This window comes from Tachypleus tridentatus, chromosome 6 (assembly GCF_004210375.1).
Source record: "Tachypleus tridentatus isolate NWPU-2018 chromosome 6, ASM421037v1, whole genome shotgun sequence".
NCBI classification, from domain to species: Eukaryota; Metazoa; Arthropoda; class Merostomata; order Xiphosura; family Limulidae; genus Tachypleus; species Tachypleus tridentatus.
This window is the reverse complement of record NC_134830.1, coordinates 139,182,698-139,206,852: the sequence shown is the minus strand read 5'-3', so window position 1 is coordinate 139,206,852 and position 24,155 is coordinate 139,182,698. Positions and strand designations below refer to the sequence as shown.

At 34.9% G+C, this 24,155-nt stretch overlaps 1 protein-coding gene across 3 annotated transcripts; it reads right to left on the bottom strand.

The window, feature by feature from the left end:
- Positions 1–2,031: 2,031 nt before the first annotated feature.
- Positions 2,032–22,200, bottom strand: LOC143253819 (astakine-like). Of its 3 annotated transcripts, XM_076508226.1 has the most exons (5): positions 21,843–22,151; positions 14,004–14,059; positions 10,820–10,952; positions 8,654–8,729; positions 2,032–7,742 (listed from the first exon to the last, which is right to left on the bottom strand). In XM_076508226.1, exons 3-5 carry the CDS (start codon positions 10,868–10,870, stop codon positions 7,549–7,551), a joined length of 321 nt encoding a protein of 106 aa, XP_076364341.1. In that variant the 5' UTR covers positions 10,871–10,952; positions 14,004–14,059; positions 21,843–22,151; the 3' UTR covers positions 2,032–7,548. The 3 variants fall into 3 exon arrangements, with proteins under 3 accessions (XP_076364341.1, XP_076364342.1, XP_076364344.1); XM_076508227.1 differs by lacking the exon at positions 14,004–14,059 and having other exon boundaries at positions 21,843–22,200; XM_076508229.1 differs by lacking the exons at positions 14,004–14,059; positions 21,843–22,151 and adding an exon at positions 17,442–17,714.
- Between the last annotated feature and the right edge of the window lie 1,955 nt (positions 22,201–24,155).

The window sequence follows — 24,155 nt, the reverse complement described above, 5'->3', positions numbered from 1 at the left end:
GTAATTATGTTCAACCAAGGCCGATTTATCCGGATGTGTTAGTCCAGTTTCGTCCTTGTGTTCTTTGAATCTCTGTTCTAGGGTCCAACCAGTTTCTCCAATGTAAATGTTGCTGCACGAACATGATACTTGGAAGATGAGTTGTTTTTGTTTAAACTCGTTCGTTGGGTGTTTCACTTTAGAAAGGATTATTCAAAGACATTTTCCTTATTTAAGATGTTCTTTAACATTAAATTTCCGGCAAATCCTTCTTGTGTTTCGTTTAACTTGGAAGTGTATGGTAGGAAATAATTAATTTATATGAGACATGGTATTATGTGTTCTGAAAGCTACTATTTTTACTAGGCTTTCACTGAGACAAAAATCATTTTAATTTAGAAAAATGGCACAAATTATATATAAACTAATTATTCCACGAAATATTTGTTCAATCATAACATATTTCAAGCAGTTACAGTGTGGAATAAGTATTCATGGTAATTTAAACAGACATACCAGCAAGTTGTTACATACGACATTTATATATTTATGTACATTTGTCATGTTGAAATAAACATTGGTAAACTGTCATCCTTAAATATCAGTTGATTCATGGAAAGTACGCGGGGACAAAGTGTGTGCGTTAAACAAAAGTGTTACGATTAAGCCTTTTTCAGAACTATCTTCAAAATGTACGGTGATCAGATGGAAGTGAATGAACTTGGTGACATGGACTGTAACAACTTGGTAATACTTCAAAATTACTGTAACATAAAGCTGTTGACTTCTGTGTGTATGTATAATATATATATATACAAAACAAAATCTAATAGAGTTGAGATGTTGTGGATTCAAGCACTCAATTCCGAACACTTAATCGGTTATCTTTAGTTGCTGGTTGGTTTGTCAACGTAATCTGGTTGCTGTGGTAACAGATATTATTCTTAATAACGTAAAGATGACAAGGAGCATTGGTAACTGAATAATAATGTGTGTTTTTTTCAGTCTCATTATAATGTTTTTGTTTTGTATTAAGTTCGTTACTGTTTTATAGTGTATATTTAAATGCCTATTGATAATGTATTTAATAGTATTAGAATTATTGTTATATTTATTTATGTGTGTGTATACAGTTAGATAAATACTACACTATTTATGTATACTAATTTTGTCGATACACCTTTACACAAAATGATTGGTTTGTTTTGAATTTCGCCCAAAGCTACACGAGGTCTACCTGCACTAGCCGTCCCTAATATTGCATTATGATACTAGAGGAAAGGCAGTTAGTCATCACCACTCACCGCCAATCCTTGGGCTACTCTTTTACCAAAGAATAGTGGGATTGACTGATACATTATAACGCCCTCACGGTTGAAAGGGTGAGCATCTTTGGTGTGAAGGGGATTCGAACCCGCGACCGTCAGTTTACAAGTCGAGTGCTTTAACCACCTGGCCCATGGCGGGATGTTACACGAGATGATAAAATACACATATATGTGACTAACTTGTAAGTTGGAATGTTGGATTCCACGAAGGTCTATATTAACTTATTTTTCAGAAGTGTGGCATCGATAGAGTTCTAAAAAACTATAAAAATATTGTTATTCAAGTGCATAGAATTTAAGATCATTCTGTAACCCAACAGTAACATTATCCTCTCTTTTTATTTTGATCATTATTTTTCTTTGTTTTAAGAATTTATTAATTTTTTATACGTTTAATTCCACTACGAAAACCCCGGCATGGCCAGGTGGTTAAGGAACTCGACTCATAATCCGAGGGTCGCGGGTTCGAATCCCCGTCGCACCAAATATTCTCATCCTTTAATCCGTGGGAGTGATATAATGTGACAGCCAATCCCACTATTCATTGGTAAAAGCGTAGCCCACGAGTTGGCGGTGATGATTAGCTGCTTTCCCTCTAGTCTTACACTGCTAAATTAGAGACGGCTAGAGCAGATAGCCCTCGTGTTGCTTACCAGACCACTATGAAAAATTGTCTCGTTCAAAATATAAATTACGTGATGAAGTGATGTCAAAACTACACACAGAATGGATAAGTGATTGTTTATTTATTCATATATTTAACATTAGGGGAAAAAATTGGCCATTAAAGTTTTAGCATAAAATTAAACTTGATATAATTATGGAAATCAGTACATACCAAAAACAATGAAGAAACTGTGTAGATGTGTCATTCCCAATTAGCGAGGTATATTTACACAATGAGCACAGCTTAGAAACAAAAATCTCTTTGAAATATCATGTCTTATTATTGGTATTTTAAAATAGTTTCTTAAACACGTTAGAAATGGCACATTTTAAAACAGGTTCTTAAGCACATTAAAATAACACATTTTTAAACAGTTTCTTAAGTACGTTAAAATAACACATTTTTAAACAGTTTCTTAAGTACGTTAAAATAACACATTTTTAAACAGTTTAAGTATCAGGTCATCCCATAAGTAATGTCCGAAAATTTAATACAGAAAGCGCATCACCATTTCTGTCTTTGTAGAAGACTTTAATGACTAAGGTATGTAGTAGGACGTGTATAAAAATGTTCAGAGAAATAAAAGAAACCAACCCAACTCCACTTTTTCAGATCATTATAATCAAATAAATTCTTATGAAGATGGATGTGTCTGAGGAGCACATTAGGCAGATAATGTTTTATGAGTTTAAGAAAGACAATAGTGCAGCAAAAACTACATGAAACATTCAAGGTGTTCATGGTGCGGAGTCTCTCAATAAAAGAAAATGTCGAAGGTCGTTTCAGAAGTTCAGATCAGGTGACTACAGCTTAAGTGATGTGCCACGTTCAGGTCGTTCTGTTGAGATTAATGATGACTTGTTGCTGGCTGCAATTGAGGAAGATTGTGCTGTAACAGTTAAAGAACTAGAACAACCCATTCATCAATTCACTGTCATCTGCAACTGCTTGGAAAGGTGTCAAAACACCATGATTTGACAGAAGCCAACCTTAGAACAAGAGTGAATATTTGCATTTCTCTGCACTCTCGTGAACGTGACTCACCTTTTTTGGACAGGTTAGGGACTGGAGATGAAAAATGGATACCTTATAAAAACGTTAAGCGCCGCAGACAATGGCTCAGTGCAAGTAAACTGTAATCGTTACATTGAGTAGCAGCAACTCAAAGTGGATCCCACCAAACGCTTATCAAGACTTCTGTTTTCAACAGTTAAAGCGCTTGAATGTTGCACTGAAAGAAAAGAGGCCTGCTTTGATCAATCGTAAAGGTGTGTTACACCAGGATAATGCACGGCTCCATACAGCAAGGATCACATCTGTAAAGATTGACGAGCTAGAAAGGGAAAAACTACCACATCCTCCTTATTGTCCAGACTTACCCCATTTGATTATCATCTATTCCGAAGTTTGCAGAACTATCTTGATGGAAGAGAACTTGGAACACATGAAGATGTGAAAACTACCCGCTCTACATTCTTTTCCTCCAAACAAAGAATTTTATAGAAGTGACAATCAGAAGCTTGTGAATCGTTGGCAGGAAGTAATCAATAATAATGGAACATACATTATTGATTAAATAGTATTAAAAGCGTTTGAAATCCTTTCTCTTTTTCTGAACCTAAAATCGGACATTACTTAAGGGATGACCTGATACGTTAAAATGACATTTTTTTTTTTTAATTGGAAGGACAACATCGAAATGAATTACTAATAGTAAAGGTTTGGAATAAGTGGACTAGAAACTCAGCTACGCCAGTAGTAGGTCCGATTTGTGTACTTTAGGATGACCATATAAAATTTGATAAAAGTGATATAAAAGATGTAATAAAAAGTGGTATAAATATATCATTTGATATCTGTAGATTTCTAAGCCTACATGGGACTTTTCCTTCTGTTGTCTAAGTTTGATAGGCAAATTGCTTGTTATTAAGCAGAAAGCTAAACAATGCTATGCCCAGCGCGGGTATCAAACCCAATTTTATGACTTATTGAGTCAGATAAAATAACAGTTCATTTTGATTATGTAATATTTTATTATCTTTAAGCGACCCCCAGTGGTACAACGGTATGTCTGTGGACTTACAACACTAGAAACAGAGTTTCGATATCTGTGGTGAGCAGAGCACAGATAGTCCTTTGTGCAGTTGTGTGCGTCATCACAAACAAACAATCTTTAAGGGCAGTTTCTTTACTTTTATCTATCAACAATAACTTCGGCGTTATTTCGAACATTCTTTAAAACAGAAGTTCAGGGAAGAGGCCATATGTAAGTTTGGAGCGATTATAGTTGTAAAATATGTATATGGCTGTCTTTTATAGTTCTGTGTTAAATTAATTATTCAAGACTGGAGACTCAAGGTTCGAACGATTGTAGATAGAAACATTCTTAAGCGTACCGTGTGCTTGGGAAAGAAAACAATCAATCAGTAAACAGGGTTAAGATCTTTGACAAGAATTCACTTTCACATCACTGAGAAAAAATAAAGCTGTGAATGGAAGTAGCCATTAGGGTCAAAATGTGTGGAAACACGAGAAAAAAAATCCAACGCACGTTTTGAAATTAACAAAACGTCAAATACACTGAAACGTTTAAACAAGGTTGTAAAGAAATACAGTAAAACGTTTAAACAAGGTTGTAAACAAAATTTAATTAAAGATTTATCCTTATTTCCAAATAAACTAATTTTTATAACAGTCTGAAAATATAGCAATGTTTCAAGGATGTTTGGAGACATTAGAAAATAACACTGTTATAACAAGATTCAGTAACGTTAGAAGATTAATAGCTTTGTTCAGTAACGTAAACCTTAGAAGATTAATAACTTTGTTCAGTAAGGTAAACCTTAGAAGATTAATAACTTTGTTCAGTAAGGTAAACCTTAGAAGATTAATAACTTTGTTCAGTAAGGTAAACCTTAGAAGATTAATAACTTTGTTCAGTAAGGTAAACCTTAGAAGATTAATAACTTTGTTCAGTAAGGTAAATTTTAGAAGATTAATAACTTTGTTCAGTAAGGTAAACCTTAGATAATTAATAACTTTGTTCAGTAAGGTAAACCTTAGAAGATTAATAACTTTGTTCAGTAAGGTAAACCTTAGAAGATTAATAACTTTGTTCAGTAAGGTAAACCTTAGATTAGTAACTTTGTTGAGTAAGGTAAAAGCTGAAAGCTGTGGAAGTGACACAACAATGTTATTGATATTAATTTAAGTTCGTCACTTTTGACAATTGCAAGTAAACATCTAAAAACAATATGACTAAAGACATGCTCACAAAAATACGATAGGTTATTAAAAGTGAGTGGTAAATCTGATCACAAAAAACTGTATTTTGTACGTAAACGTTTCAGATCCTGTAAGTATTTAGTTGTTCACAGAATTAATATATAGTAAAGATCCTGTTGTGATAGGTTTTAGACTCGTTCGTAAGAAAGTGGAGAAAAACAACGTGAAACACCAATCTTTTATGAACGTTGCTCCACTTAAAGTATTTATTTTCCTCATTCACACAAAATATCCCTGGGCATTATTATTAATATAATTTTAACTCGGGCAGACCTGTTTCTGTTTAAAAGAGTCAAAACTGGTTTGTGCTTTGGGTGTTTAATACTACAATAAAACAAGTAACCAGAACCAAGTGGTTCACACACACACACGGAAAATTGATATTAATTTTTGTGTGCATTCTGTCCACTCTAAGGAGTCGAACCCCAAATTATAGCATTGTAAGTCAATAGCTATTCGTGAAAACTCCGCGATTAAACTATTTGCGCTCCGTTAACCGTAAGCTTATTGCTGAACCCACTAGAGGGCCCACAAATCGCAAGATAAGTGAAATATCTGAGCACTGCGAAACATTTCAATAACATTTGTCATCGAACGATTATACATGAAAACATTTACCTTTTAAAATTTTAATATTATTATACTCAGTTCTGACGGGAAATCAACCCTACTTACGGCAAATAATTAAACAGTTTACACCAATAGAAATATATATATATATGAAGTAAAAAAAATAAAAATAAATATATTAGAGCTACTTTTACTAAGATAAAAGCGATAAAAGATATAAACATTTTATATCTATGTTGGAGGTTAAAATACTGAAAATATATATTTAAATTCATACAATTTATATGTGGTAATTTTATATTACTAAGCATTAAAACATAAAGTGCGACTATTTATCAAGAGCCGTCAAATTAACAAAGTCTACAAAACGCATGACAGTTTTAGACTTGACACAGTCTTTGACATATATTGACATCAAATTACACAGTAGTATAGCCATAGGAAGACTTACAGAGTTGTGATTAAAGATTTTAATACTAAAAACATTACTGTTTTACGTCTCTTAAAAACATTGATGCATATTTCTTGTTAAGATATTATAGTGATGAATATTTCAGGTACCCAATATTTGGAAAATTTCACATCTTTTGCGTCTATTCCGCTTACGACAAATTGTTATCTATGCTGTTGGAATTATACTGTACGTGTACGTGTGTGTAATGCTGGCCATTATAACCGAAACAAATAGTATTATCTAATAGATACAGTGAAGATATAACTATTTAATGTAATTACCATTATTGTAAAGTTATTTCCTGTATATTTTCACACCATTTGAAATAAAGTACTTTAATTAGTAAAGTGCTCTGTTCTGAGAAAAACAAATCTATCACAAAAATTAAGAACACGTGCTTATAATTTAAGAAAAGTATTATTTTTTTTCTGAAGAAACATTTTTATTTTCCGAATTATTAAGCCATTACTTGCTAAGACTGATTTAAATATCACATATTACAAATGTGTAGGAGGGTAATGTGATTTTTACATTAACTCCAGCTATTTAGGAACACCAAGTAACATTACTATACATATATATATATATTCGAGAGCTTTACAAAAATTTCCACAATAACAGTGTTCTTAAAGTAAATTGAATTCCAACATTAAGTAATTACATACTATAAAGGATACAATATATTGTACACTTACGTGAACATTACAACCTTTAATTTTAAAACAAATTACTTAAGAAACTTTAGTTCATTTACATTTGCAAGACAAAAAACAACAACAAAAAGAAACACATTTCGTGATGGAAGTTTGAAATTCAGTAGAAATTTAAAATAATTTTATGTACGCAAATGATTCGTTTGTTTTTGTGTGAATCGTTTCAGTTTAAAGTTTACTTACAAGAAGTTTTTATTCCATTTTTAAAGGTTTTAAGAAAACCTCTTTTATAGGTGTATGAAACATCTTTTTCTATTCAGGTTATTCGTGAAGTAAAATATTTAGAAATGGTTCCATAGAAACGAAACACTGACTTGTAAGATAGGCCTAAGATTACTGTAATTAACTTTGTGTCAACGATCGTTAAGTTGCTATCGAAGTCTTTCCATGATATCTGTAGCTATTGATTGCAATTATATAACATGTGGCTAGAAGCTTTTAATTTGTCTGAAGTCAGAATGCAACATTTTTAAATAATGATATTAATTTTAAAAATTCGAAATACCAATTTGTTTACAGTTTATTTTCGAAGAAAGGATCATGTCCAACGACTTACGCTGGTTCACACTGAGCTTGAAAACAAACAAAACCGGTGTCACAGGGACAAAAGAGCGTATAGATGTTGAAGTAATCAACGTCGCCGTTAGGGTAACTTAAAGTTTTATTTTCTGGTAGATTGGATGGGCGGCAGTAGTCGTCTTTTTGACCCAGCTTTTCACAACGAGGAAAACTGTAACGATTCATTCCTACGTGGAGTGGTGGAAAAATAAATTAAAATTACTATAAAAACTTTATTTATTTGGAATAATTATAACCGATAACGAACAAAGTGTGGGCAATGTTACTGAAAAATTAACTTAAAGATTATTTTTATCCCATCTTTCTAGCTTTAAAAGTTTTAAAATGGCGTAAACGCATGTAATTTATGCCTAATCGTGCGTCACTGCAGGTCTAGTAGCTTTTAGGTACTTACTTTCCGTTAATTTAGACAATAATTTAAATGGAACTATGCATTTTTATTATGAAACAATTATATTTAGCATTTTGTTTATATTATTAAATATTAAGATATTTGGAGAGTTGTAATAAAAATAATTCGGAAGTTTTTATATCTTGGTAAAACAATCTTCCCGCTAATGATACTGTATTTCGTGTGTATTTCTTTATCTATGTTTTCAAAGAAGTTTAAAACGTTAAGATTTATGACAGAAGCTAATAAAACTACGTTAAATACGTTTCAGATGTATATAGGTAAAGCAATTTGTGAGTAGTCGTGAAAATATTTTAAGAGAAATTAAAGTAACCGACATGTCACCAAACCATTAAAGTAACCAACATGTCACCAAACAATTAAAGTAACCAACATGTCACCAGACAATTAAAGTAACCAACATGTCACCAGACAATTAAAGTAACCAACATGTCACCAGACAATTAAAGTAACCAACATGTCACCAGACAATTAAAGTAACCAACATGTCACCAGACAATTAAAGTAACCAACATGTCACCAAACAATTAAAGTAATCAATATGTCACAAAACAATTCGATTATTCGAAGTGTTTCAGTAAAGTCTAATAAGAATATATTAGAACTTTTTTGTATTTTCTCGTCACAAGAAAAGTCACCATTGACCATATGGTGGACAACACTTACCTACAACACAGCATTCTCCTGGTCCACAATCAGCTGGACTCTTGCATCCTTGAAAGTATGGAATGCCAAATACAAGCTAAAAGAGATAGTACCGAATTACAAAAACATAGAAACATGTTACAGGTCATTCATAATTTATGTGTAGTGATGACAAAATTAAACGAAAGGATAAGTCAATACATCAGTTGGAGCTATATATTTTTCTTATATAATAATTATTTATTAAGTTCACAATATACAAGTTATTCTTAATGCATAAAAACAATGCTGCCCTCTTACTAAGATATGGGTTACAATGATTAATATTTCTTTCCAAAGTCAAAATAATACCTTATATCTGTAAATGTGGTAAAACCCTACGATATTAATTACAATGGCTAATGACTAGTTTTAAACTACAAATAATTTCTATAATTAATTTCTCCTAGTTTATCAGCCGGGCCCCTTTTCGGGTTTTTTTGGCTCAGCAATACTACCAGTGCAGAATTGTGATATTTGAAATTTCATGCATTACTTTTATCACATTTGGCAAATGTTGGTGGAACTGTTGAAACATTTACACTCCTACGTAAATTACGAACAACTAAAATGGTTACTGTTTACATTTACTCTTTTAACTTACAATAAATTACAGGAACACATACAAAGTTCTTAGTTAGTACGTGACGAATTCCAGTAAGAAGTCCACAGAACGACAGTAAAATCTGTGTTTAAATCCATTGCGGCGTTTGAGAGTGACTTTCCCAAAGAAAGTCTGCCCAACGACCACACATGAAAGGGGTATGTTGGAAGTTTATAAAAGAAACAAACCAAAAACGATCAATTCGTAATTGGGAAAGGATAATGTTAAGGAGAGTTATCACAGAAGTTAAGAAAAGTAGGAAATAATAGATTTAGTTTTAATTCCGTGTGGTGTAATAGATAGTTAAATATGTGTCGTAGTATGTAAGGTTGGGATAAAGAAAAATATTATATCCTATATTTTCTGTGTTAGTTATGAGATCTATACTGAGTCAACGATCACTCTGGTAAACAATTAATCAACCATAACTTATTGTCGTGGCTACATTTTTATTATTTAAATGTTTTTCAGTAGAGGGAGTTATTCTTGTGTGATGTTATGATTGGGTAAAACATAGAAGTTTGATAAATGTTAGATTGGATGGGATGTAAACATTAATCTGTTTAGTGTCAGCAAAAAAGTTTTAATGAATTAGACAACAAGAATTAGTTAGCCAGAGTGTTAGTTATCGATAGATTTAATGACGAATGTATGTAAGTAAGTGATTAAGTTTATACGTGAGCTAGGCCTACCTGAAGAAGTAAAGTAATTTGGTATCGACTCGACTTCATAGTATTTCTATCAAATAGTCCAGCTAAAACTTGCCCAACGATAGACGTCATAAAAACATTAAGATATGGTTGATGACTTCGTATAAAATTAAGGTACTAAACCTGTAAGTGTTACTCTTTCGTTCTAGTTCCGAGGCCGCTTACGACCGTTAGGGCATCTTTAGATGCTGATGCATCATCGGTGATTTTCTCATCGTGGTCATCCTTAAATCATCAGTAAAAAACTAGAGAAAAGGCAGCTGTTCAACATTACCCACCGCCAACTATTGAAATACTCTTTTTACCAACAGACAGTGGTACTGACTGTACATTACAACTACTGCAGCTGAGAGGGCGAGCATGTTTGGTGGGATGAGGATTTGAACACTGTAACTACAAGGCCATGCCACACTTTTTTCTTTTCAAGCGATTATTTAACTAAATTAACTGTAGAAATATAAATCAGTTGTTCAGACTTCTAAACATGTTTACATATTATTGACACTAGTAGCGTTTCACGTAGATATGAAATGGACATTTTTTCTTCTCACCATTGTCACGTGTATCATTAACACCTGTCTGTTTTTAGTCTTTTTCTTTTTAACTCATTTTTGTCATGTGAGCAAAACTGTAATTAACAATTCGGTTATTCAAATTCAACAAGCCTTTCAGTTTATATCATCAACGATATAATTCACGAAGTATTATTGTCGAGAAAGTTTCCACGTTAAGTGTCTGTATTAGGTTGACAGGATCGAACAACTTTGAGAAATATTGCCTCTAAAAACCCATTAACTTCAAAAGTTAGAAATCAGTTACGGTGTCGTCACTTACCTTGATGATAACGATCAAAATGAACAGGATTATCTGGGGACGCATAATCATGAAGATCTGACTAGAACTTGAAGTATAATCTAAATATCCTGGCGATGTTTTTCGTTCACAGCTTCAAGGGCTCTCAAATAATCTATTAAATAAATAAATATTTACATGGATTGTGTTAGTAACATAATATACTCAGTATAATATGTACAGAGCTTTACAATGGGCTATCTGTGTCGAGCTTATCATGGGTATTTAAGTTTCAGTTTTTACTTAGCGCTGTGCCACTAGGGGGCACGTACGATGAAAATAGAAGGCATGAGATGATAGAGTAATTTGATGAGAGTTTCTTAAGTAATCTAGCCCTCTAGTAGGCTTATAACGCTAAAAATTGAACAGCTCATTCTGTAGCTTTAGGCTCAACTAAAAAAAACTAAATTAATCCATCACAGAGTTAAACCTAAAGACAGTAGCTGTTCTTCCAGAGGAGGGGGGGGGGGTATTTAGGTGGTGATAAACACACTTAATAGTATTGAAAAATATTAATCTAGGAGAGACCCGGAGAAACTGCTTATTTTTCCCCTCCTAATCCACAGCCCTGCCAATCAGATAAAGTATCGAGTGATTTGGTAAGGAAAATAGACGTAAAGAGTAAAAAACGACAAATAAGTTTTGAACACGTTGCACTGTCTATTTAGACAAATATGCAATCACAAATGCAGGGTAACAGTTTAAGTTAATTTAATTACTTGATATAGAAATCCTCAACACTAATGACGCCACGATGTTTGTCCACAGACAACATTTAACGGTTTTTGACTAGAGAAACACTGCCCACGTGTTGTTTTTCTGGAGGGGGTCACACAAAAAGTTTTACCAGAATCTTGTTATTGAGGGCTAGAGAAGTAGTCGTCCCTAAATTTTTACGTACGTGACAGACGAGAAGTTTAATTCTTAATAATGAGAGATAGGACTGACCGACAGCTTGTAACGACCCCATGGCTAAAACATGTTCGATGACGAGATTCTGCCAGATTTTACAAGAATTCTCTATAGCTGAAGAAAGGACTAGAAATGTTTAGCAATCAGTTTTAGAGCAGTGATGAAAATTCTTTTTTATTCTTTGCGTCATTCGATTTTATGGTTTAAGAGAAGTAAACTTCCCGCGCAGACGCTGAATACGAAACCATATATTTGGTGACATTTCTGGCGACACATCGTAACATTTTAACAACAGGAGTGAAGCGTTCTGGAATCCGCATAAAGTATGTGTCTATGCTACGGGCCCGGGGCGACCAGGTGGTCAAGGTTCTCGATTCATAATCTGAGGGTCACGGGTTTGGATCCCCGTCACATCAAACATGCTCGTCCTTTCAGCCGTGGGGGCATTATAACGTGATGGTTAATCCCCCTATTCGTTGGTAAAAGAGTAGCCTCTGGGATTGTCTCTTTTCCGCCTTGTTCTTAAAAATAAATCAGGAACACTTCTTCGATTCAGACATTTCAGAGACGGTTTGTTTACAAGTGATTTTAAATATTGATGCCAGTTCAATTAAGAATAGTTAAAGACTTGAGTTATCACTGGCTACGAAATGTCCAGCAGTCTTCTCATCAGTAGCTCAGCTATAAATCCACGGGCTTACAATGCTACGGACCGGGTTTTGATACCCGTGGTGAGGACAGCACGGAAAGCCATTGTGTAGCTCTGCGCTTGACAACAACAAACAGCAACACAGGATTATATCGCGATACATCACGGGCTGCTTTTGAAGAACTACTTTGATTGTCGAAACAGTGCATACGTTTTAAAATAGGTTTGATTTGGACACTCGCGATTAGGTGCAAAAGAACTATTGGCGTTAGCCGTCCATAATTTGGAACTAACAGACTGAAAGTAAGGCAACTAGTCAATCGAATAGTCGGTTTTGACTATCGCTTGTATAACAGCTTCCATAATGTACAGCTATTTATTGAGGGGGCAACAAAGGGACGCGAACCATAAACCATCGAATTAATATTCTCCGGCACGCTAACCACGAGGCCACGCTTGGGTTATTTGAAGGCTGTTTCCCATGATGCAAATCGACAAGTTCTTTTATATAACTTGTATGGGAATAGTTCACTTACAACAATTCCCTGCAGGAACGAATTTCGAGTGTAAAAATTCACGATTTTATAAACATTCAAACAATGGAACGTGTTCAAAACGTGATGTTTGTCACTAGAGGTCTCTCAAGAAACCTGTTAGGTTTTGTAATTCATGTTGAGATGTCGTGTTATTATTTAGTCTCCAAGTGTGTCTGTATTCTGCTCATGAATTTGGGAAATGCACGTCTTGTACAAGGACACGTCCCCATTTTCACGTGCAAACCGGACGTACGTGTACAAGCTGACCTGAGGTTCGTTATAGACAAGTGTCGTTGCGTCTTCTTCGCTTCCACAGGAGTATGAAGTTATGTCGACATTTTAGGTTGGCTTCGAGTGCAAAATGACAAGAACATTTGATTACTGCGCCTGCGCTAAGTCAAATCAACAGAACCACTTACTGTATATTAAAATATACGACGTTTCGTCAGATAGGCGTATTGACCCAACACTAAACCAGTTCGTGACAATCAAAAATTAAATAAATAAATAGCAAAGAGGTGAGAAAATTTAGGAAAACAGTAGGATATGTCTGTCTGATGTTTAATTGGACTTGACTTTTAAAACTTTAAACGAGGGGTGGGCAACTTATGTTTCATAGTGGCCGCAACTGTGGCTAATGAAAACAACGTTGGTCACACTTAAAAAAATAAGATTGAAATATGTTAGTTTCATCAAAATAACTGCATTTCACCTAACCTTCAATGTGAAAATTGATGGGGTTTTCATCAACAAGTTTCGTGAAATTTGGCTTGCTATATATATATGCTCAATGAGCATCTTAGCTCTGCCTCTAAATTTATGTCAGTAAGCAGAGATCTGTATCTGGACTTGAGAAAATATAGCGTAGAAAATGTTGACTCACACACCCATGTGGGTCCAAACATGGAAAATGATTTTGAAATTGCTATCTTTAAATTTGGAAGACTCTCATTTATCAGAATAGTGAGCCACATCTATCAGAAACATAACGGCACAGATAGCCTAGCTGCTTTGCGCCATAAAACGCTAAACCAACTAACCAACCAACTGATAGAACATTTTTGTTTACCTTTTGTATGTTCTACACTTTGCAGGGTAGCATCTCGTCTTCAAATCCACACTTATCTAAAGACAAAATAGATGTTATTTCCTTACTAAAATTTCCTAAGTCAACTTCAAACGGATCATGCAAAAATTCAAATATCAATTTTAAATTTTTAAATTCGGAGAAAAGTGATTCAAATTTTTGAGATAGATTTTTTGATCCAATTTACACAGAGATCATCATCAGAGAAATCATAGTCCTTATTATTTTCTAGAAAACTTCAACTTTGCAAAATGTGTCAAATCATTCTTTTGTAATTGTTCCACAATGAGGTTTAGCTTTAATTGAAATTCATGAATAGACTGTGACTGCTCGCTTGTTATTTTACCTCTTCCCTGAAGCTTCGTATTCAACTTATTCAAGTGAACCATCATGTCGCACAGAAAGTACAAATCACACTGCCATGACAAAGTTTCAATTTCAGGGAAACTTCTTCAAAGACTCAACAAACTGTTTATGGATGAGAGAGCTTCCACTTCTAATATAATTCACAATTTTTACAACGTCCATTATATTTTTCAATTCATCACCTTTAGACATCCGAGCACATAAATTTTCCTAATGCAAAACGCAATGGAAAAATGGTAGTATGGACTTCACATAATTTTCAATTAAATGCTGCTTCAAAAAAAGAAACAAATCCTATTTTCACCTCAGTTGTGGTAAGGACATCTGTTGTGACAGGACTCAGTTTTCTTTTAAAATCCAGATTGAATTTTTTGACATTTCAAGAAAATTTTCAAAGATGTTTTTTCCACACGTTTGATCTTGTAATTCATAAAGGTCAAACATTTCTTCTCTCACTTGAAGATCTGAAGTTACACATCCAACTCAAAATATCAACTGTGCAGTGTTGACTTCTCTAGCGCCAAAGAAAAATACAAAGTGTTTTAGTTCTTCAAACAACTGATTTTATATGTCTTTCGCTAACTCTAGCATTCTGCGGACAAGTGTTTTTCGACTCAATTGCAAATTATTTACCTTTTGAAGAATATGTTTTATTTTTGAATCATAATTCTCCAACAGTTTCAATGACCACAATCAATATTTCTTTTACTAGTTCAACATCAGAAAATGATTTTTTTGCGCTTGAGTCCAAGCTACTTTATAGCTAACTAACGTAACTAGTTCTATCGATAATAAAAATCATTTTAGGCCTCCCTTTTGTTCATGAAGTCATGCTTTCAAACAGCTAATTTCATTCATACGATTTTTGTTATCAACTGGAAATTTTGTATCAAATTCGTTGTGAAAATTGTTAAAGTGTTGCTTGAGGTTGTATACTTTATTATTCCTAAAAACTTTGTTGCACAAAAGACACACTGGTTTATTATTTGTTTCACTCACTGCAAATTTCAACTCTCAACTTTCATTAAATTCACGTTCTTTCAGTCACACATTCTATTTTCATCAGTAAAGCCAGGATCAGTTAAATTGTCTTTTATTTTCTGAGTGTTCACCATCATCTGGATTCTTTTGTTTTTGAATTATCCACTTATTCATATTATGGGATTAAAAATAAAATATATTTAAACACTTGAAAGTTGCACAATAAATATATGTTTGCAAGCGCATGCAAAACAACGCACATTCGATAACAAACATCTAAACCAGATTGACGTTACAAAATGTGCGGAGTCTGTGGCAGTGATGAAGCAAGCGACATTAGCGATGGCATGAGCAAGTGTAGTTACTGATTACCAAATTTGCAATAAAAAAAATAAGCGATGGAAAAATCGATTTCTGAACACGAGCTGGCCACAGTTGTGCTTTCCACTGGCCACATGTGGCCGGTGGCCATGGAGTTGCCCACCTCTGCTTTATACCAGTCATGAGATTATGAATGTCAATTCGCGCCAATTATATATTATATATTTAAAAACGGCTGGTATGGGTAGAGAAAGCACTAGTAGAGGAGTGAAGAAGGTCGAAACGCTGTTCGCTCCTCTTCTGGTGCTTTCCTATCCATACCAGCCGTTTTTAAATATATACTGTAATTTTCTGTACAAGAGGTCACGGATTATCAATTCGCGTTAGTTTCCATACTTATATATTTTGTTTTAATTCCTAGAACAGGATATCCTTTATCGATAACACAGCAAGATCACGTGGTTCTAAGGTGTCCTACTTGTAGACCCACAAAAAATTAGCTGCTACCGGATGTCACGAGATAAAGCGGTTGGTTTATTGGAAATTTTGTTTGTTTTAGAGAAAAGACACACTCGGCTACCGCGCGGAATCGAGCTCTGTATTTTAGAGTTGTAAGTGTATAGACTTACCGCTATCCCACAGGGGGACATCACTGGAAACCTTACGATATGAGATTCAGTGTCAAGAATGTATCACGAATTCACGGTTTGTATGAAGTCTGTGATCAAATTATTTGTTCTAATAAATGTTGGATTGCATGTACGACATCGTGGAGATTACATACAGTAGCCTTTTTTCGAAACCAAAATTTACCCATCTTCCGTATCTGTTATTGTTGTTTTTTATTTTTATTTAAAGAAAACTTATTTTTCTTTCCTTTTGTTCATTTGTTTTTTCAAGCTCGTTTGGCAAAACCCATTTAGGCTTAAGTATGCAGACGAAGTGTTTTCACAGATTCGTTTGAATTTAGTTCCGGTCTAAGTCGAGGACGATGAGAGTCACTTGTAAGCGTCAGAAAGTGGCACGTGCATGGAGAGCGTGATCTGAGTATGCAAGTTGAACATTTCAAAATTCTTAATAGAGCTGCGAGTGAACCAGAACTTTACGAGAAAAAATCTTGCCATCTTTGAACTTAAACTGGAACAATATTCAAAATAATGTATGAATAATTTCACTTGTATTAAAAAGAAAACCTGAATGGATTTTAGTCCATGTATCAAAGATTTAAAAAATAGTCAAAAGAAGGAAAGAATATACTCCCATCTACAAACGTAAGCCTAAAAGGTTTTGTCCAATAAATTCAGGAAAAACCGTGTTTGTTGTGAAACACAATGTTACATAATGGACTATCCGTGCTACGTGATTTTTGGTATCAGTTTACAGACTGCTGAACCACAAGTACAGAGAAACACAGACAAAAAAAAAAAAGAAAATCGTGCGAAAAATCTTCGTCTGCGTACTTAAGCCTAAATGGACTTTGCCGGACGAAATTGGATTAGAATAAAATGCACAATGAAAAGTTTAGAAAAAAAAAGAACTTTACACTTCAGATATATATTTTTTATTTCAATCAACATTTAGCCTTTGCGGCTTCCTCAGGATTAATATACACAATTAGAAGAAAATAAAAGGGAAAACATATTAGACAGGTGAACTTATGATCGGTATTTGAATGCTTTTGTTTATGCATATAATAAGACTATTTTTGTGTGAAATTTCACATGTTAGGTCATAATCGTAAAAACGTCTTACCTCCCCTCTCCTGTAGCACACTGGTATGTCTGTGGACTTACTACGCTTGAAACCGGATTTCAATACTTGTTATGAGAAGAGCACAGATTGCTCAATGTGTAGCTTCGTGCTTGACTTCAAAAGCCATTATTTTCGCGAAAACGTCTATGTCATAAACAGTGGCGTAGCTATTAAAAGATTCCCCATCCCGCATAAAAAATAATTGGACTCCCCCTACATATATCTCCCTATGATTTTAGCTACGAGTCTGGCTTATTGGTATTATGCATTTACTAGAATAGTGTAGAGACACAAAGAAATTAAATTGTATGTCTCTCCTATTATCAGCAGTTCTTCACTAATGGTGATTTCAAACTGTGACAATGGCAGCGGGTACTGCTGATTGGTTACTCTCTCTCTCATATATACATGTCCGAACCTCGATACCTCAGACCTAGCCGTTTAGTCATATTGAATAGCTAAACTACCATACGGAGCTCACAAGATCCAACGTTTAACTGTCTGTTAACGTGTTCTTTAATAATTAATCTTTCGACGTGTTTTTCTAATAACTGCTTTACTTCTGTGTCACACTCAGTCTCCTGTCTTCTCCGTATCATTTGTGACGGAACTCACGTAGCACGTTACTTTGTACTATGTTAATCTACGTGATGTGTGATAGACGTGATCACATCTTACGTAGCACGCCACTTTATAGTTTATGCGCGATTCAAACATGTATTATCGATTAGCACATTTTTGTTAGAGTGCCCTCTACCAAAGATGCATCGAATTAATTATCTGACTTGAGACACGTGTGTGCTGTGAAGATAATGGTTTTTGTTCAGGATGTTGATCAGTTGTTGTTTTTTTTTATAGTTAATGTGTGATTCGAACTTGTATTATCGACTGGCACATTTTTTTAGTGTCCTCTACCGAAAATGCATCGAATTAATTATCTGACTTCAGACACGAGTGTGCGGTAGAGATAATGTTTTTTGTTGTTCAGGATGTTGACCAGTGTTTTTTGTGGTATTTTTTATTCATTAACATCTGGGTCAAATTTCATATAGACAGTTTGTCATTTCTCTGAACAAGTGGCGCTGCAGTTTCACAGTCATCTTAACTGTATGTCTTTTTATTATATCAAACAATATAGCAATATTACCTCGACGCGTTACATAGCAAAAGAATAAAAACTGAAAAACTAGCGAAAGTAGAAATTAGTTGGAAAAGAAGGTTTCTTAGATAATCCATTTATATCTCAGTGTACTTGTTAACTAGTTACCAAAACTTGGGTTAACCAACTGCTAACAAAATAGAATTTACACCAGGATCGTTGACCAAAACTTATCTACTTAATATTTGATAGGTGGCTTAACGGGTAGAATGAAGGCTTAAAACGATAAAAATCAAGTTTTGATACCCACGGTGAGTACAGTGCTGAAGGCCAGTTGCACAACTTTGCGCTCAGAGAAATCAAACACTGAACGAAGTCTTCAAAAACAGTCAATTCTTGATTACGAGAAATAACAATCAATATTTGAAATAACAATGTATCTCAGAACGGCTGGTATAGGTATTAACACTTATTGATAAGGAGGGAACAACCTTTCGAGCTTTCTTAACCTGAAGATGACCTAGGAAGGTCTGAACGTTGTTCACTCCTTATAACAATTCTCTACACCCACCCATCGTGACCCTTCTATCTTCCCAAGTGACCTCTTAACCATTCAGGTGACCTTATTCACTTACCTTTTGTGTCAGTTATTATTCGTTTTAACATTCAGTAAAGCAATCTGAGCATTCGCCTTATTTGTTGAAAAACTCCGTTTTTGATCTTAAAATCTGTTTTTAAAACATACGCAAAACAACTGCATTCAACTCAACTTCATTCATTCTACCCAGCAAATATTTTGTGGCTTTAACTAAATCGCATTCTGTGGGTCGCGGGGTCGAAACCTGTTATCGAAGATGATCGCCCTTTCAGCCGTGAAGGCGTTATAAAGTTACGATAAATCTCTCTTTTTGTTGCTAAAGAGCAGCCCACTAGTTGTTGGCGTGTGTGTGTGTGTGTGTGTGTGTGTGTGTGTGTGGGGAAGTGATGTTGACCAGCTCCGTTCCCTCTGCCCTATTACTGCTGAATTAGAGACGGCTAGTGCAGACAGCTCTCGTGTAGCTTTGCGTAAATATTCAACAGACAAAATCAATCGGGCCCCCTGCTAGTATAGCGATAAGTATACGGATTTACAACGCTAAAAGATCACGAGTTCGATTCCCCTCGATGGGCTCAGCAGATAGTCCAATGTGGCTTTGCTATCAGAAAACACACACGCAAAATCAATCGGCGGTGAACATTATGGTTTTATTCTTTGTTGTAAAAATCGTTCCTTTAAACACTCCCGTTACACGCTGATACACAGTTATCAAATAAAACTGACAATGACTCCTAACTGTATATGAATAAAAATGCTCGAGATAGCACGTGACGGCTTTAATTGTCAAATCGTTGCTTAGTTACTCAAGTTTTCTCTCGCTGTTTATTTAATTTTATTTTCACTTATTAAATAATTACAGTTGCAGCAATGAGCGCGAGATGTTCTAAAGAATATTATTTTCTAAAACAATGTTTAAATAAATTATTCAAAATAAATTTTATCCTAACATTCTGGAAGAGAGAGCACGTGCTCCCCCTTGTTCCATCCTGCAGACACCCATGATTATAGTATAAGCCTACTGAGAACTGAATTTCCTTCTGTTCTAATCTCCCCCTAGTGGCACAGCGGCATATCTGCGGACCTACGGGTTTCGATACCCGTGGTGAGCAGAGCACAGATAGTCCATTGTGTAACTTTGTGCTTAACTTTAAATAAATAAACAAACTAGTCCTAGGCTACTGTCAAGACAATCCAAGTTCGAACCGTTGTCGAACTGTCTTATAATTCATTAGCAATTGAAACTTACGGTAACAGCTTTACCACAAATTAAAACTTAATTTTGTAAGTATGAACACTTGTTGAATGAAATTAGAACAGGTTTGGTTTGAATTTCGTGCAAAGCCACTCGAGAGCTATCTACACTAGGCGTCCCCAATTTAGCAGTGTAAGACTAGAGGGAAGGGAACTAGTCATCACCACCCACCGCCAACTTTTGAGTTACTCTTTTACTAACGAATAGTGAGATTGCAATCAATTATAATGCCCCCACGGATAAAAGGACGAGCATGTTTGGTGGGATAGGAATTCGAACCCGCGACCCTCAGATTACGAGTCGAGTGCCTTAACCACCTGGCCATGGCGGGCCGAGCAAGAATGGAATTAATTATTTTAACAGTAATTTATTTATTACCTCAGTCCTTTTAATAAGTCCAGTCTCACGATGGGACAGCGGTAAGTTTAGGGCTAACTACACTAAATTCTGATAAAGTACTGCTTATTAGAGGCTGAATTAGGGGGAAGATGGGAAGGTAAGTGGGTGCAACTGGACCCAGTCTCAGTATCGGAGGGCGTCTCTCTCTCCGAATACTAAAAAAAAAACAACGAACCAAAAATTGGATGTCTTATTCACAAACATCTATCCAGTTTTGTCACTATGGCAAAAACAACGTTTGTTAATACCGCGCGAGGTTTTTAAGATACAATTCTTTCTTTCGCACACATTCGACGTGGTCTTATGTCCAATAAACACCTGATAATTATAGTTTTGTCAAATAGAACGAAACGCCAGGTCAACCTGACGTTAAAAGATGGAGAAAAAAAAGGATTCTGGTTGGCTAAGTCGTTAACAGCTCCTTTTAACCTGACATTACGTTTCAAACAATAAAGTTAAAACCGGTTGATGCATTATGTTTTAAACGACAAAGTCAGAACCGGTTGATGCATTAAATTATAAGCAGTAAACTTAAAATCAGATAGTGCATTAGGTTTTAAACAATTAAATCAGAACTGATTGGTAAGCTAGGTCTTAAATAATAGTTAGAACCAGTTTGCATTAGGTTTTAAACAATAAACTTAGAACCGGTTGGTGTAAACAACGGTATTGTTATTAGCAAAAGCAACAGTGTTTTAAGATCAAACAGTTATTGTAGTTCTCATCCTGGTGAAACCGCAACGGCGAAACGGTGGTCGAAATAAAAAAAAATCTGTTAACTAAAGAGTAACTTTCATATTTTTGATCTACATTTATTATGAAAATTTTAAATTAGTTATTGTTAATTTAAAAACAAAGAATAACTTAATAATATGAAAAAAACAACAAAAACTGATCGTTTGCTTAAAGAGTTTCTACCGCCAAGAGTTTTTATTTTATTGTTGTCCGAAACGTGGACAGTTTACACTCGCCAATTATAATATTTCCGAAACAAGATATAAGGGCTAACCACAACCAATAATTTTTAAAATAATTTATTAAACGCACACTTACTCGGTGTTGATGTCGTCTCTGAATGTTCTAGGTTTTGTTGTCGGGATGATAGAAGTGGAACTTTACCGAACACTACTGGTTAAACTAGCTGGGTAGCGGATGCAGAACATTATATATCTCGTCAGAAAGACATCACACGCACGTGCGCGATGAAGCAGCTTATCACACACATACACACACGTTGGGGGGATAGAGGGGAAATATTGTTTCATTGCTCAATCTTCGAGGATGCACACGTCATCCTTAGGGGTTAGCATTGATTTACTTTCCATAGTCAAACTGACCCCCACATACCTTAGTGGAAAGACCACAGGTACGTTTAAATATTGTGCGTATGTGTTTACTTTCGACACCAGACTTTTTGCTGGCTTTCCCGGATTCCCCGAAGCAGTTGTTGGTAATAGTAGTGCGTATCACGAGCCAAGAGAGGGCGTTGTTTGTGCAATAAACGAGCATCTGTGATGAATATTGATTAACTTCATAGGTTGTAGTTACCATGTTTGACAGAAAATGCTTACAAAAATACAGACCAAGATAATATCATACTTCATAATATATATATAAATATATAATATATATATATAAACTAACTTACTCTTCTTTATACCCTAACTTTCTGTGTTGTGAAGATATGCTGACATAGGGTGATTAGGCTTATTGGTGTCATTCGTTACCTGATGTAATGTCATGATATACAGGTTAAATCAAGGTCAGTCAAGTTCTATCTTTGAGGCTAACAGTTTGAGGTTTAATGTATCAATATGCTCAGCGGCGTTACCCCAGACGTCTTGTTTTTTTGGTGGATTTTGTTTTAATACACGAGTTGTAAAATTATTTACTTTGATGACCTTGATTCGAACTTTGTGCCTTGGCATCATGTCAGGTAACAAACGACTCCATTGTGCCTAAACACCCCACGTTCACATATTTTCCATATCCCTCACTTACGTCAGAATCACTGATCACTGGGGATGGATGGAATACACATATATATATATATATTATCTCTCATTTGGTTAAGTTCACAAACTTGCGACGCAAAAACATAAACACGTAATTTCCGTAAATAATGTGTGCGTATGTTTTGGGAACCGTGATATCACATCCAGACCTTTTCAATGCTGTAGTTTCGACATCCACGTGAAGTTTTTACATTAAGATGTAGTGTTTGTGAAAATTTGTTGTTTAATTTATACGGAAAGCTTCGTCATCTCGCGAGTTGGAGAAATCCACCGCCAAAGAAATTACGCTGAGAGTCAACCTGAATGGTACATGTTCGAAACTGGGACTTTCCCAGAAATTTTCTTTGTTTCTTGTTTAGGAAGGAATAATTTTAGGACCACCTCTCTGTATTTCCAGTGGATGTGATTAGTTAACCTACGTGGTTGTTGTCACGTGGAACCATATCCAATAGAGACGTGCTTATACACACATCAAATGCATTTGAACCAAACTAAAATAAGTGTTCTTTTAAAACCATGACACTGCTTGTCCAAAGAACTGGGTTAAGAAACCAACCCAGTTAATGTTATTTATAGAAATTGAGTTAAATAGCCTTGGAAAGACAATAAAATATCTACTGATCTGCAACTTACTGTATAGCACGTTACATCATCTTTAGACAGGGTGTCATAGCTGTTATTAATACCACGTGTAAAAATGACTACAGTGTTCCATTAATTTTATGTTTCGTCTAAAACAATGTACAGTATAAGACAGTCTCACGCTGTGGTTTACTTGGTTTCTGTTGTTTAACTGACATCACGTGACGTCGTAACCTGCATCTTCGATAGAAAGCAGTATTAACTCATCAATTTACCTGGCTCGATCATGTTTGACCAACACCACGCGCTTGTTGGTAACTGCTTTTTCTTAAAGCTACGTAAAAGGTTTCCTGCAATGTGCTCAGCGAAAGTATCGAACCCTCAATTTAGCAACATAAGCCCCCTAGCTTACAGTGTACAAGTAAAACAGTACTTGTATTTTAAAGTAGGAGAAAACAACTAGTGTTTCTTAATTACAAAGTCAATTATGCCTTCTGTAATAACTTAAATGTGGTTCTGTTTTTCTATCTTGAATCACGAGATGATATTTGTTAAACGAAGCGTCGCTGTATCTCAGTATAAAGAAATAACATTTAACAGTTCCAATATATTTATGTTTTACTGCATGTTCGAGTGTGACGTATACAATTAAATCGTTATTTTCTGTATCATCTCTCAACGTTTTCACAAGATGTGAGAGAAACACTTCACTCCTCTCATGTTTTCCATAAAACTGTGGCGTTACCCTTTATCGAAGTCATACGTCATG